We start from the raw sequence: 16788 nt of genomic DNA on the forward strand, positions 1-16788 counted from the left end.
TTTGTTCAGACACTGCTCTGTTCCAAAGTATATAATACCTAGAGGAATGAGACCAAAGTCTGATCAAAGGTTTTGCCTTCTGGCTTCTACTCTGGCTGGTTGCCAAACCCATGCCTCCATCCCTCCTCCCCTTGATTCCCTTATGTTATCACAGTTTGTTTGTTAAGGTCTGAATGTTATATATAAATTTATTTGCTCTGTAAAATAATAGAAAGTGATGAGTGATCACTTTCAAAATGCAGTACTTTTTTTTACAGCATGGTAACGGGTAATGAACCCACCACTCAACCAGTACCAATTTTGTCTCCAAGTGCAATACCACATACGTCAAGTGCCAGTGGTGTGGCAAATGCACAAGAAATGATTCGACTTGTCGATCTACATATTACAAATTTCGTGTAAGTATTTGAATTACCATAACATTTGCTGGGACATGTGTATGTAAATTGTGAATGCTTATGAACTGGATGTAAAGTTATGAACTGGATGGAAAGTTTACCAGCAAACAAATGCCCATAAATGGCTCAGAAAATATATGCCATTATCAACAATAAACCAGAGGCATATAATGTGTACATATATCTTTGTTTGCTAAAGCTGGTTATGTCAAGAAATCTAGCTTTCATCTTGCCAAGTAACAAATATTTTCTTGAAAAAAGATGTGAAACTTGATGACATGTAGATAGGCCACTTATTTTGGTTATATATTGTTTGGATTTCCAGATGACTGAAAATACAAGCAGGACTGAGAAAAGATCCACTGCTACACAGTTTATTTGAGGAAGAACTCACCTTTGTTTAATAAAAAAAAAAAAAAAAGAGAGGGCACTACATTTGCCAGTCTGTTTAATAAAAAAAAAGAAAAAAAAAGAGGGCACCACATTTGCCAGTCTGTATGATGTGCTTTAGAAAAATATTAAATGAAACTCATGTTGCACCTTATAAGGTGAACTACAAGCAATTAGTTTTGGTGACATGTGACTAACTCCACCCTCAGACATAAATGCAAATTACTTTGGACTCTTATAACATAAACACTTCAGATATATGAGCCGTGCAACAAATAAATACTTTGTAATTTAGAATGTTCTATTTCCCATTACAAAGATAATACAAGTAATTCAGGATACTCTTTTTTTTCCCTTCAAAGGTAATATAAGGCATAAACAAATACACTCAGATTAGAAATCACATCAAATATGAGTTCCAGTTTGGCTGAAAACGTATCAGTTGTTAGTAACTACTGTGCTTTACATTACCAGTAACCTTACATGTTGTCATCTTTTAATCATATAAATATTTGAATGTAAGGACTTTTTGTGTACAGTTTGACCTACATGATAAACAGCTAGTGGCAACTGTTGTACTGGATAGTAATATGTCAGTTGTAATGTTTTTACTGAATGTTGTGTTGCATTGTGTTAGGTATTGTCAGATTTCCGTAAGTATTATGAATATCTTGTTAATTTCCATATGAATGTTTGAGCAGGAGGGTTTTATCTTATTTAATTGGCAACTACCTTCAGCAGTTGTAAAATGGAATCATAATGATTCAGTAATTATGGCTGCAGAATGTCATGTTTTGTCAGCTAAAATCATTGGTCCACTTTTGTCTCTGCTGACCTCTCAGCCTGCCTCCAACATAATTTCCAACAGTGTTGAAGGGAGCAGTTGTAATTTACAGTAAAGTGCACATACCTTGCTACTATATTTTTTACTTTGTTTTTATTAATGTTGTAAAATACAGTAGTCATAGTAAGCTTGAAATTTTATTTGATATACTTGTACTGTAAACTCAAGTAGCCCAATGCAGTTTGGATGTTGTAATAATATTCTAAGTTTTTGTACGGCATTCCATTGAAATAACAACATGGGTGCAAAATATCTGTAAGACATGTAATTACAGTATCTGTAATATGAGTGTGTGTGTGTGTGTAAGGTAAAAATTGCAAGCAAAAAAATATTTTTATGAATGAAAGTGCATTTTTAGGAATATTTTTATGTGTGCCATATTTTTCTGCTAAAACATAATCATTTTTTTCCTTACAAACTCATTACTTGTGCATAGCCTATTTGTATGTGTGCATGCTTTCTGACACTTCATCCCAAGAGGAGGAAAGCAGATATGCTTGTCTTGGTAAGTTGGCATTTACAAATATGGTTTCTCAGGTCCCTGGTGGCAAATTGGATCATTTATTGTGTCGTCTGAGCTTTAAGCAAAGAACAGAGGAGCCAGGAGATGGGCACTTTTAGTAAAAGCAATGGGTTCGCATAAAAAAAAAATTAATCTTTTAATAAAAAATGTATTACTTTCATGTAACTTACAATGGAGGGAGCTTAGTTGCTGCTAACAAAGTTTGACCACCTTGGGCTCGGCTGAGGAGACAACCTTGCTGGGCTGTCTTTGATTGCTGAAAGCTCTACAGATTCATATCAAGATCTTACTGAATAAGGCCTCATTCTGTTGATCTAGTGGGACCTTGGCACAGTGCATTTATGTTAAAAATGAACAGTTGTTGTTCCTACACGAATACAAACCTTCAGTCTTTACAGATGTATAACTTTCAGCAAAGCTGGAAAGTCCAGTCGTTAAACTTTTGCAAGGCGGGGATGGTAACAGTTACCTATGGTAGGGGCAGGAGTACTGCCCACCCAACCGTTATGCATTCAGTCTCTTCAGTTTACTTTTGGCCGCACTGTTGACAAGACGTGCTTTTCTTCTCTGTCCTGCCATTCGGCCTTTTGCCTCTTGTATATTTTACATTTTCTAATTTGAAATATTGTTTTGGATATATTGAAACATTTGTGTATTTTGATATATTAAGACATGTCAACATGTTCTGTTTCTATGTCTACAATGATATATTTTCTCATACTGCGTAGTGGGATTATGACTTTTTCATACTGCATAATAATATTAAGTTTGGAGTTTTTCTCCCTCTATATCATTATTGTTATTTTATTTTTAGATACATAGATTTTGATTCAAACTACACAATTTCTGGGAATGTGGTAATGTTTTAGTTTTCAGTCGTGTAGAACGAGACGGTCAAGACGTTACAGGTTTGTGTTGCAGCCGAGGGATTTGTGTAAGGACTCCACGGCCGCGCCAGTCATGTCCACGCCCGTCGGTGACAACCAGCCACCGTTTGAAGGCTGAGACACATCCTTTTGCCCTCGTACGTGCTCGTGACTTTATCAAGTCCGTCTGTGGACGTGATTTCGCGTCCGTGATTACAACTTAATGATTCGAGGATGACACACACACACACACACACACACACACACACACACACACACACACACGCACTGAATCTCCGTAGAGTGAAATGGAGGATTTGATGAATAAGTTTTTTTCCTCTTAGTAGGAAGTGGTTATTGATCTCATTCATGAGTTCAGTAATATTCATTTATAATTCTGAAGTTTAAATCTGCACCTGTGATGGCTCCTACTGCTCTTGAAGCTCTTCTAACCTTAAGAAAGGATTCAAAACACCTCTGGATTATCTTGGCTAAGGAGAGATGAGGAAATATCTCTTGTTCCTCAAGAACTTGGTGGGATTAGTAGCCCAGCCTACATGACATCAGAGGGATAAGTTCCTCTCTGGCATTTAAGAAGAACTTGTCTTTTCATAGGCTTTTGAATGCTGGTTCTTGTCTTTGTCAGACTGCTTTCACTTTCTTCTACCAGAAGGACTTTGCCCACAGGTCCTTGGACACTTTTTCCTCGGATCCGGTGATGGCTGCTCAACAGATGGTGTATCTCATCCTACAGATGGGGTATCTCATCCAGTGTCCCAGGCGGGACAGTTGGTATCTTGCCTAAGATGATAGTGTGGAAGAGGGAATGAGTGAGATGTCTGGTCTCTTTTTTTTTTCTTTCCCTTTTTCCTTTCTTCTCGACCTATGGATGGTTTTGAAGAGTGACACATCATACGCTGGAACTGGTTTGATGCTGGTGAGTTGCAGTCATGCTGTTATGGCATTTTTATGTTCCATACAACATACAAATATGCTTCTCAATAGCTTTTTCTTCTCTCTCCAGCAAGGGGAGTAAGGAGTGGTAATCCCATTGCATGTGGCTAACATGGTTTGTTCCTTGAACAGATATAGTTCTCTTTGATTCCATGTATAGCCTTTACTTCTCTCTCCAGCAAGGGGAGCGAGGAGTGGTGACAAACCCGTTGCATGGGTCTGACTTCAATATATGCAATGAATAAAGGGGTGAGTGTCCTATCATCACAGGACAACTCTATTGAGTAGCTTACTGTTGTCATCATAGGAGATCTCCTCGTAGGATGTCTCCTCTGTTGCTGATGCACATTCCATTGACATTGCTAGGACATCTCCTCTGTCGACAGGGTGTCCTATCATTGTAGGATAATTCTTGAGTAGTTTCTGATGTCATCATAGGGGCTCTTCCCCTCTGTTGTCGATGCACATCCCATTGACAGTACTGTATTAGGACATCTCTGACGACGGGGTGTCCTGTCAGTACAGGAGTTTCATGTTTTTGGCAATGTGAAGTGATTGAGCATGCCTACTTTCCCTTGTCAGTTTCTTCTATCAGATTGGTTTTCATACCAACAACGTTTATACAAGAACTTTTGTGTCCGTGGAATTTTGATCAGTGGTTCTTAGCTATGCTAAACCACTTAAGCTTCCGGTATCAGTGAGATCTGACATGTCAGGTCGGCAACAGTGGTAGTACTTGGACAGACAGAAGTACCTTCGGTACAATGACCAGCTAGGAATCTAAAGCGGGATGGCACTGTTTCGATGAAATCAGGGGATAGGACGGTTGATCTCGTCTTCCAGTTCTCGCTCAACCTCGAAAGGAGATTGATCATACTCTTTCTTCTCTCAATTTCCTATTGTTGGCTCTGCTCTGATCTGCTTATTCTACATATTCGAAGGTTACCAATTTGATTGATCATTTTCCCTTCGATGGTCCTGTGGCACCAAAGACAGCATGACTTCTGTGTTACCCACATAGTCTAGCCTTCAGCTCAAGGTTTGTTGGCTACGAGCTGCCCAAGAAACGATGGCAAAGGGATCCTTTCTCTAGCTAGTGATCTGATCATCCGAGCTTACTGTGAAACTTCCCACTGATCATCAGTACGTCTCGGGTAAGATCTCTGGAAGGCAAAGTCATCCGTAAGTCTGTCACATTCAGAAAGGACATGTTGTTCGAGCACCAGGATAGAGTGTATTTGTGAAATTCACATGCGTATCCTCTTACCATGGGGTGTTGACCATAGGCAAGAGATCATTTCTCTGCCTAGGGAAATGACCTTCCGAACATACCCTGCAATTTCATGGTGGTCATCAGTACGTGTGAAGCAACATCCCTAGGGCCCATAGTCATCCATCAATCTATGGCATTCAGGAAGAACCCGTCGATCTGGTACTTAGACACAGAATGTACTGTGCAGTTCACATTTTATCCTTACCTTGGGTTATTGCCTCTTGGGTCCTTTGGACTCCTTTTCCTTGATCCTTGGTGGGTGCCAGTAAGTCATGTAGTTTAATTCTGCTCCTTTAGGACAGGTTGCATCTCGCTAAGGTGTCCATCTACAAGTAGAAGGTATGGGCGGGACTGGCTTCCTACCTTCCTCCTGTTTTCCTTCTTCTTTCAGTGGACAGAGGAAGAGTGAACAAGCCATCATGAGCTGGACTGGCGTGCATGCAGGTGATCTGCATGACTGAGTATCCTGTCTATAATCCATTTTTTGGGGGGGCGGGATTAATAGATGCATTTCCTTCTTTCTCTCTAGCAAGGAGAGAGAAGGACTGACTATGGGCAAGCCAGTTGGTTTTTTAGCTGCATAGCCTTCAGCTTTGTGGGTTCGTCCGCACCTTTCGATTAAAGGGTTTTCATACTTCCCTTTGATTCAAAGTGCCCAGAAGTCTGGCAGTTGAACATCCCAAATGTCCAACAGATCAGAGGTGTGGTATTCTTCCTTTGCTTTTTCATGACCAGGAAGAGAATACTAGGTGAGCTGAACTACCGGTCAGAGAATACCAGGTGAGCCAAACTACCAGTTAGTTCAGAGAATTATTTGGAATCCTCCCTCCAGTAGTAAGTCTCCATATGTAAAGACCGAGGGTTTATATTTGTGTAGAAACAAATGACAAATTTTTAATTAATTTTTATTTTTCCTAACATACAAACCTGAGGTCTTTACATAAAAGGCCCACCTCTTACCACCCCTCATTCTTTAACCTGGGCCAAAAGGTAAACAGAAGAGGTTGAATGCATACTGGTTGGGTGGGCAGTACTTCCTCCCCTACCATAGGTAACTGTTACCATAACCGCCATGCAAAAGTTTAATGGCCAGACTCTCCAGCTTCGCCAAAAGTTATCCATGTGTTAAGACCTCAGGTTTGTATGTTAGGAAAAATAGAAATTAATTAAAAATTTGTCATTTATGGATACTGTGCTCACCAAAAATCCTAGTGGATATAAGCACAAAAGGACAGATGAACAGCTGTAGATAGCATCTGAGTGCACATCATATGCTCAGCTGATGAAGGGATGGGGGGGGGGGTGATGAACATTTCTAAGTTCTAAACTTGAAAAATAAATTGTTTTGACCAAGTAGTAACTACATTTTTTCTCATTATAAATTACTATATTTTTTGTAGAATATTCAACACCTATTTTCCAAAATAATAAAGAACTTGCCATTTAATTGCAAAGTTTGAGTCCAGATTTCTGAGCGCTCCAAAGTTAGGCTATGCTATATTATATATCTGAAGGTTGTGCTTTGCTTGTAAGTATTAACATAGAGAATACTATGTTAGGGCAAAGAGTGAAACATATATGCACATGAAAATTAATAACAAAAAGAGAAATATGTGTACTATAATGGTGAATAATAAACACAGAAGAAATGAGCATTTTATTATAGACAAATGAACATCATAACATTGGTCTGTGTTTCACACACTTAAAATTTAAAGATGCACTGTAATGATAATTTGTTTAACATGCAAGAAACAGGCATTCATTACCAACACACAAAACACATCAAAATTTTGGGTTTAAATTCATGCGCTTAAAGTGATAGTTAACATATACTTTTAACATGTAAGATTTATGATATATGCAATGTAAAGTCAGTAACATAAGAAATAAAGGACTAATTCATGAAAAAATAAAAGAATTAAGGGTACTTAAAGAAGTAGGAGTACATAATACCCCGAACTTGTGCGATTCGAGTTGCGCGAATTCACAGACACACAAACTTTTCATTGGCACCTAACTAATTGTCATACACAAGTTTTTCACAGACACGTAAACATTTGCGAATACTGAGAAACCCTGCAAAAGTGTTTGTTTAATTTTTTATGTAATATATAAGTTTTCAAGCTTAAATAATAAAAGTAATAATCTCTCTCTCTCTCTCTCTCTCTCTCTCTCTCTCTCTTTTTTACTGAGATGAGAGAATTTTTATGGTACATGTGTATGTTTATTTGTTTTGTATGATAAATATTTTACCTAATAATAAGTACTAATTTTCAAATATTAATAATAATAATAGTAATAATAATAATTTGGGTGCAGACCTCTTTAAACAGGTTCTATTGAATATTATTGCTGGGCTTAAGTTGCATTTAGTTTGTAGAAGACTTTTCTATTTTCCCATTATGACTTTCTTCATTGAGGCATGCTAAACAGCTTGCCTATATTTGTCATTGGCATAGCGGGGAAAAGTAAAAATCTGGATTCTACTTTTTTTTATATATTCTATACAATTAGAATATTATGACATATAGCTGTTAAACACTTGTTGCCGTGAGTTTTGACAGACCTTCGCCCAGCGGAGCTAGTAGAGGACTGGCAGATTGCATAGGTCCTTCTGAATTTATACACGGCTTCAGCGGGGTCATGACAGCAAATTTGATACGCTGCAGTCATAACTTCTGCCAAATTTCTAGGGCCGGGTTCGATCCTGACAGATCTTCGCAACCTGGGAATATCACTCATTCCAGCGTTCCCATTGGCCTGCTGTTGCATGATGTCATGCCGACTGACATCATCGGTAGTTTGGCTGCTATTGGGTGGAGGATGAATGATGTCATTATTTACTCTTGGGATATTTTTTGGGGGGGGATCAATAAAAAAGATATTAATACTCAAAATATTTTATTCCTGTAAACTTCTACAGAAAGTACACCCCTTCCCCTCCCTTTTGACCATAAAAAATCCTAAAATAAAATATTTCCTCTTACTGTAAAAATTAATTAAAGAAAAAAATTTCACCCATGTGTAATAATACAAACCTGGGGTGTTCTGGCCCCAAAACTAGAATAACAAAAAAACACAAAGAGTACCAAGCATGCACATGTACTATGAGTTTCAGCAACCTTCAGACTGAGCACACATGGAGGTGCTATTTGCTATTAGCACCTATAGCAGAGTTGCCACATTTTCTTTTTTTGCGGGGGTGGCCAGCACCCCACGTTTGTGTTCTCGGGTTAATGATCACACCTTACCTCTGCTCATTTCTCTTTCTTTCCGCTGCTAAGTGGCTTCTCTGTTCTGCAAAGTTGGGTATAGAGTCTCTCTTCCTTACTGCTGGCTATGTAATGGAAAACTTAGTAATTCTTGGTTTGCCTGGTTCATGACTGTGTCTTCCTCTATGGCAAAGCTTTAGAACTTGATTATGTCCTTGTTATCCTTGACTTACTCTGTCTGTTATATGAGGCCCACACATCACTTCTTTGATGTTAAGCCAATTGAATATTCATATTTCTCTCATTTTCTTATCTTCTTTAAGCCCTTGGACTAGGTAAAGCCATTATGTCACCCATCCTACTTGGCCTTATGTTTCAACAAATTAATAATCATTACCAAAGTGTTTGCAAGCTTACATAGCCCTCTGATTTGTTGTAAATGAGAATTGAAAATGAAACAAAGTAGAGAAATTAGATAACCAAGTGAGGAGAAACCAAAGAGAATGAATGAGAAGTAAAAGGCAGAAAGTGGTGCAATGGAGGGAGGAAGGGCACTGCTGAAAATACCTAGTAGAGTCTACATTGTGTTCAGGTGGTAACCCCCCTCCCCCCACTGGTTATCATAAATCAATTGATTTGTAATTTTAAGTGCATGAACTTCAATGGTATATGGTAATTAAATCTAAAGTGAACAAAGTCTTGAGATCAGCCGAGGTGTTGTATGCTGTTAAAGATAAATTGTTCTCCTAATGTCTACATTTGTTGATTTTCACCAAATGTAGACTCTTAGTAACAGTTACAGATAGGTTATTGAAATAAAGGATGAAACTTACAACTTTATGTTGGGTCATATTGATGATAAATTATATTACAGTAAAGTAATAGGTGTCATACTAGTCTGATTAATTTTTAATAATAATTATGATAACAATAGGGGAATTTGGGTTGTATTTGGGAAAAGTTTTTTTTATTTATTTACAGGTTATGATTTATAATAAAAGCTACTGATGCTATATGAATATCTTTGTTTTGCTTATTTTTACATCTTAATTGTGGTAACAGAAAATTCTTACTTTTCAGTGGAATGATTTTAGATGCCAATAATGTACCTCATGACCTACCTGTTGTTGCCAATGGAAAACGTTTAAGTATAGAAGACGCTAGAATGAGTGGTTTGAATCTTTATAAGGTCATTATGAATATCGGGAGCGCCATTTTCAGGTAAGGCTGATGTAAAATGTAAAAATTTACAATTTGAAGGTTATGTATTATTAAAACCTTTTAAATAAGGCATGGTCATTTGAATCTGTGGTTACTTAACGTGTATAGTCTTATGGATGTAAGAGCTTGAAAACCTGAAAATGGTCCAGTGTTATGAATTATGTAAGGTTAAACCCACAGATAATACGGTGCATATGATCATCACTAAATTTGTGTTTGTGTCCTTGAAAGTCTAATATATCTCTAAAATACTAGAAGAAATTTTACTGTTTGACAAAGTTTGGGTTGTTGTTGTAGACGACCTTAATTCTGTTGTGCTACAGATGATTGTTCATGCATACATATATTTTGCAAAAACTCACTCTTCCAGTGAGCAGAAAATGTCTATACAGTAACAGGAAGTTTATCACTGTTCTAGCATCACTAGGGCCAGTAGGGTGTCAGATTAGTGATTTTGCTGGATAACAGAGTGGTTAGGTTAGCATACACTTACTTGCCACTAAAGTGGCAATGAGTTAGATGAACTGAAGTTTATGTGGTTTTACATAAAAAAAATTATTAAAATTCTACATTTATATTAAATTGTATAAAGTATTCAACTAGTTTTCTGAATAGTTAAAGTATTTATCCAGTTCCATCACTAATTTCAGCTAGCTTAATTTTAAATGTCTTGAGTCATCACACCAGCCTGCCACTACTTGATCTATTTTGGAACTTTTTCCATGCTTCGTTGTTTTCATTTTACACATCTGTTTCTCTGAATCATTTTTAGCAAAGAAACTAGCAACAATTCATTTTCTTTCTTCAAGTTACAAACACTTGAAGAGCCAGTGTTGCATAATGCACATAAACATCACTGTCAAGGTATTTAGGAAGTTCCTTATTTTTTACAGACAGTACTGTGTTTGTTATTTATGCAAGAAGCATATCCTTTATTAACACATGAATTACTGTTTGTGGGAAACATACTAAAAATTGATAGTATTGCTTTTGTTAAAATAATTTAACTCCCAATATGCATACAGTAACCTAAGGTTGAGTAAAGCAGGTAAAAAAATGCATGTAAATAAGGACCTAGGACCAGGAAATGGATTGAAAACTTTTCCTGAACATTCAATGTTCTGTGCTACATGCAGCCACAACACATTTGACAACTTTTAATAGTGGTGAAATCAGGTAGGAGTGAACTACATTTAGGGAGAAAATGATGGACCACAAATGACCAGTGTACAGTGAACCCCAGCCTGTTCGCTGTTCAGGATTCACGGCTTAACCCATTCACGGATTTTGCTGTGGAACCTATCTTCAAGTTACTCGTGGAAAATTCGCCTATTCGTGGATTTTTTGATGGAGCAATAATCTGTGTTTTCATATTTTTGTGGCTAAATACTGCAGAGTACTGTACATAAACATTTTTTATGATAAACATGCAGTCACAAAACATTTGACAACTTTTGATAGTGATGAAATCAGGTAGGGAGAATGATGGACCACAGATGACCAGTGTATGGTGGACCCCACCTAGTCGTGGTTCAGGATTCAAGGCTTCACCTATTTTCTATGGAACCTGTCTTCATGGTATTAGTGGAAAATTCGCTTGTTCGTGGATTTTTTCATAGAGCAATATTCTGCATTTTCATATTACTTTTGTGACTAAATACTGTACTGTGCCATACGTAAACATTATGATAAAATAATGCTTAACAGTACTAATTTTCAAATATTTAGTTTAATAATACTAAATAATAAGATTAAATAGCAATAATAATAATAATGATAATACTGTATTGTACAATACTGTACCTGTAATACTACTGTAATACGTACAGGTAATAAATACTACATGTACTGTATTTTCATATATAATAATAATAATAATAATACATAAAATTAAATAATACAGGTACTCACCAGTGATGAATGTTACTTAACGATCATGATGATGAATTAGCTGTGCAGTCTGATGAATGGAGATGAAGATACGACTGCACACCAAAGCAGAGAAGTTACAACTCCTCCTGGGGTGCCTCTTCCCCTTCTTCAGGTGCTTGGGGAGGCTTTGGAGGGTCCTAGTTCATCCATTTGATAAACATGGTGATAGGCAGTTGCTGTCGCTGCTTCTTCATGCTGACGAGGGGGTGATTATAGGGCACCATTGCCGCATCAAGGGCATTTCAACACTTTATGGAGCGTTCCATATAAGGATCCCATGCCCAAATCGCCTCCTTCAGCTCCTTGTTCATATTGACAGGCCCTCATCCTTCTCATCTCCTGAACCTATTGAGAAGTTTTACCCTTTCCTCGAGCATCATGACCTCCTCCTGGCACTTAGGCTGTTTGCTAGAAGCCTTAGAAGGAGCAGGGCATTTAGGAAGGATCTTAGGACACAATAAAAGATACATGAATATTAAAATCGACACACAAAGTACAGATACTCAGCTATGTGGTCGCACAACATAGGCCTACGCAGTGAACTGCCAGAGTTGCAGGCTCCCACATCCCATCTCCGTGAGACAAAGTTTTGGAGGGGTACAGCCAATGAGCACCAAGTAAAATGAATGGCGCTCCTGGATTGGATGCTTTGCAAACGACAGCCAATACCGTGTTGAGTAACATTGTGCCTTGTGTATACAGCATCCCAAGATGCAATTTCTTTCACTACAATCTCTGCTGATTGCTTGGCTTGGGTAGAACATTAAAAAAAATACATGTTATTGAAATTAAGCTGTGTTTACATTAATATATTACAATACTGTAATATATGAAAATTAGTAAATCTTTTTATCATAAAAAATGTATTTAGTCATGAAAATATAATATGAAAATAGAATAGCTGACGGTTCTGTACCCAGACATAGTCTCGTCGTTCTACAAACTACCTAAGTATTTTAGATATGCTGCACTATCATCCTAAAGCACTTTATTATCATTTCAAAATCATCTTGCAACACAGCAAAATATCTAAAAAAACATACAGTGTGCGCAGAATATCAATGTTTTTATTTGTACTACCTGTATGTACATATGCACTGCACTGTGCAGTAAACCCCCCGTATTCACGGACTCACCTATTTGCGGATTTCTCTGTGGAACATATGTACGCATTATTCGCTGAAAATTCGCTCATTTGCGGTGTTTTTCAATGAGAAATGTTCACTAATTACTGTATTTTCACATAATTTTCATGACTAAATGCACTTTTTTGTGATAAAACTAGTAAACTACTCAGGTACCCAGGTAGTGCTGGAGTTATGGTAATTCGATTTTGGGATGGGGTAAGCAATTAATACCGATACGATAGTATTTAACCCTTAAACGCCTACCGACCGCATCACATCGACTAAAATTGTTCGTTGTTGAAGTGGACGCACTGCTCATTAACTACAAAAATTTCAACCTTCGTCATCAACTTTGACTCGACCGAAATGGTCGAAAATGAATTGTAAGTTAAAACTCTTACATTCTAGTAATATTCAATCATACCTTCATTTTGCAACAAATTGGAAGTCTCTGTGCACAATATTTCGATTTATGGTGAATTTTTGAAAAAACTTTTCTTACGCTCCGCGCAGTAACCTGCCAAAATTTTCAGAACTTTTTTGTCATTTTGTCGTAATTTTGCATTGTTTTATATTAGCTGTTACATAAAGTTTTATATATGAAAATGTGCACAATTTCATGTAAAATACAGCAAAATACAACCCATGGTTGTAGCTTTATCAGTGTGGAAATATTTTCACATAAATCACCATAACTCAAGCAAAATTTCAACCTTCGTCAACTTTGATTTGATTTAAATGGTAAAAACGCAATTGTAAGTTAAAAACTCTACATTCTAGTAATATTCAATCATTTACCTTCATTTGCAACCAATTGGAAGTCTCTAGCACAATATTTCGATTTATGGTGAATTTTGAAAAACTTTTTCTTACGTCCGGCGCCAGAAATTCTTTTCACACGCTGTCGTAATGTTTGCACCATTTTATATTAGTCGTTACATAAAGTTTTATATATGGAAATGTGCGCAATTTCATGTACAATACAACAGAAAATAACTCATGGTTGTAGTTTTTATCAGTTTTGAAATATTTTCATATAAATCACGATAACTGCCAAAATTTCAAGCTTCGTCAACTTTAACTCGATTTAAATGGTAAAAACGCAATTATAAGCTAAAACTTACATTCTAGTAATATTCAATCATGTACCTTCATTTTGCAACAAACTGGAAGTCTAGCACAATATTTCGATTTATGGTGAATTTCTGAAAAAAAAAACTTTTCTTACGCTCGCGGGTAATCGGCCGAACATCTCAGAAATTTTTCTTTCACATTGTCGTAATGTTTGCATCGTTTACATTAGTCGTTACATAAACTTTTATATATGAAAATGTGCACAATTTCATGTAGAATACAACAGAAAATAGCTCATGGTTGTAGCTTTTATCAGTTTTGAAATATTTTTACATAAATCACGATAACTGCCATAAAATTTCAACCTTTTGATCAACTTTAACTTGACTGAAATGGTCGAAAACACAATTGTAAGCTAAAACTCTTACATTCTAGTAATATTCAATCATTTACCTTCATTTTGCAATAAATTGGAAGTCTCTAGCACAATATTTCGATTTATGGTGAATTTTTGAAAAAACATTTTCCTTACGCCTGCTCGGTAACTCGGCCTTAACATCTCGAAATTCTTTCACACGTTGTCGTAATGTTTGCACCGTGTTATATTAGTTGTTACATAAAGTTTTATATATGAAATGTGCTAATTTCATGTAGAATAACAGAAAATAACTCATGGTTGTAGCTTTTATCAGTTTTGAAACATTTTCATATAAATCACATAAATAGAAAAATTCGACTTGGTCAATCCTTAACTCGACCGAAATGGTCGAAAACTGCAATTGTAAGCTAAAACACTTACAGTCTAGTAATATTCAATCAATTAGCTTCATTTTTCAACAAACGGGAAGTTCTAGCACAATATTTGATTTATGGTGAATTTTTTAAAAACATTTTTTTACGCCCCCATTACTTAATTCATGCATCATTCTGTGATAATATTTTCTGTGTTGCTTTTGATCGTTTTACAATTTGTTATATACCAAAAATCATCGCAATTTAGTACAATACAAAGAAAAAAATAACCTGTTAGCTTTAACTGCTTTGTCACAGCACGATTTCTATAAAATTATATATGAAAATTTTTTGGCGCTTGTCATATATTTCCAAATATGTATATATCACTCATGCTGGCTAAAAAGGGGTAAGTCCAAATGGAACTTTCTGAGAAATTGCATTTAAAGTTTTCAAATGCATTCAATAAATCACTGATAGAAGATAGTTATCTGAACTCTTTAATAAATTTAAAGGATTTATGTATTTTTCATGCAACTATGAAGACATTAATATATTCAAAGTTCTTATATACTTTTAAGGACTTACCCTCTTTGACCATTTTGTTATCAGTACATATCACTTTTGACCAAGACTTGCCTTTTTTAACCACTTTGTTATCATTACATATCATACATATCCCTTTTAACCTCATTGACCTACTTGTCACATAGCTCTTTTAGCTAATTAAATGCATTTTTATGATACTATAACTTTATTTTGTAAAGAAAAATACCGCTGATGATAATTTTCATTTCTCAAGAGGGCCTATTTATTTATAATAAACGGTTAAATGACAAGTTGTTGGCATTGCATAATCATACAAAAAACAAAAGGAATATTTTTTCAAAAATAAAACTTACAATTTTTCAAAGATCCATCTAGTATAATAAACTGTTAGCAGAAATACAGTTTTAGTACAGTCAATTCATTGAAGAAAATTAGGTTTCCATAAAAAAATCCTAGAGACTTACCTAGGTATGATAAAATGTTGAAAAAAATTCCCAGAGACTTATTTAGGTATAATAAAATGTTGAAAAAAAATTTCAGAGACTTATCTAGGCATATGAAATGTCAAAAATTATATCCTCAGAGATTCATCTAGTTAAAGAAATACAACTTAGTTAGCATTGCATAGGTGTAAAATATAAATTGCTTTATTCAACAAATTTCAAGTCAGGATCACAACTTGAACATTACTCATATCTGGTAGTGCCTTATAAAAATCGTGGAAACATAGGATCAACCAAAGGCAATAGATCAATCAAGTCCTTCTTTTTTTCTTTACTGATAGACAGTAATGAATGATATCTCTTTTGACATCTATCAAATTTGGATTATCCTGTCCTTTCTTTTTCATATCTACTTGTTCAAACGCCTCGCTTGAAAGAGATCCTTTATACAAACAAAAATCTCCAATGGGGCGCTTTGATACCTGAACCACTGGCACTGTGACCAGTTAAATTTGTCATTATTGCTGTTCTTTGATCTTTTACCAGAGGGCCTTTAAATAACTGTGCGTAATCATAAAAGTCCTCCTGAGTCATTGCATGAACCTGAAATCTTCTTCCTGCCAATCTTACCAGCTGGTACCAGTCACGTGGATGGTGGATTGCAGTGGCTCTCCTTTTCTGAGTCTTTCAATGACAGAGTGGTCGGAGTCACACTCCATGTGTGAATGACCGGAAATGAGAAATTTGTGATCTATTGTCAGTATATTAGGAATTTGGACAATGCATGCATAAACATAGCAGCTATATGGGAATTTCTATTCTGTCCAAGCGCAAGCATCAGAATAAAAATTACGCTGAACATCACTGGGCAAATTCTGCAAGATATTCATTAGACAAGATGCTATTTGATTGGCACCTCTAGCAGCAATGGTTTCATACACATAAAACAGTCCACTTTTTTTATTGACATTATTGTGAACAGTGAGATTGTATGTCCAACAAGCGCTTTATAAAAGCTACGGAAGACTGTGGGCATGGAGTGGGGAGACACTGTTGTAAGTCAAATGTGTATGTTGCAAATGAGGGATTTTCGCAAGCTAACTTTGTATCATCTCTTTACGACTATAGGCATTTTCAGCCTTAACAGATGACTTTCTTTTCGGCTTGTAGACGTTCTTTCTTTCTTCAGGGTATTGGTGATATCTAATTGCATCTTTAACACATCGCAAGTATGACATGTATCTATT

The 16788-nt window shown here is 36.1% G+C and overlaps 1 protein-coding gene across 3 annotated transcripts in view; it reads left to right on the plus strand.

Annotated features, from left to right (window-relative positions):
- LOC136835336 (uncharacterized) overlaps nucleotides 1–16788 on the plus strand; it is a 54861-nt gene that overhangs the window by 16610 nt on the left and 21463 nt on the right. For all 3 annotated transcript variants that reach the window (XM_067098699.1, XM_067098697.1, XM_067098698.1), the window contains 2 exons: nucleotides 258–398; nucleotides 9544–9684. In XM_067098699.1, coding sequence (XP_066954800.1) covers nucleotides 258–398; nucleotides 9544–9684 — 282 coding nt within the window. The remainder of the gene's footprint in view (nucleotides 1–257; nucleotides 399–9543; nucleotides 9685–16788) is intronic.

Source organism: Macrobrachium rosenbergii, chromosome 55 (genome assembly GCF_040412425.1).
Source record: "Macrobrachium rosenbergii isolate ZJJX-2024 chromosome 55, ASM4041242v1, whole genome shotgun sequence".
Taxonomy (NCBI): domain Eukaryota; kingdom Metazoa; phylum Arthropoda; class Malacostraca; order Decapoda; family Palaemonidae; genus Macrobrachium; species Macrobrachium rosenbergii.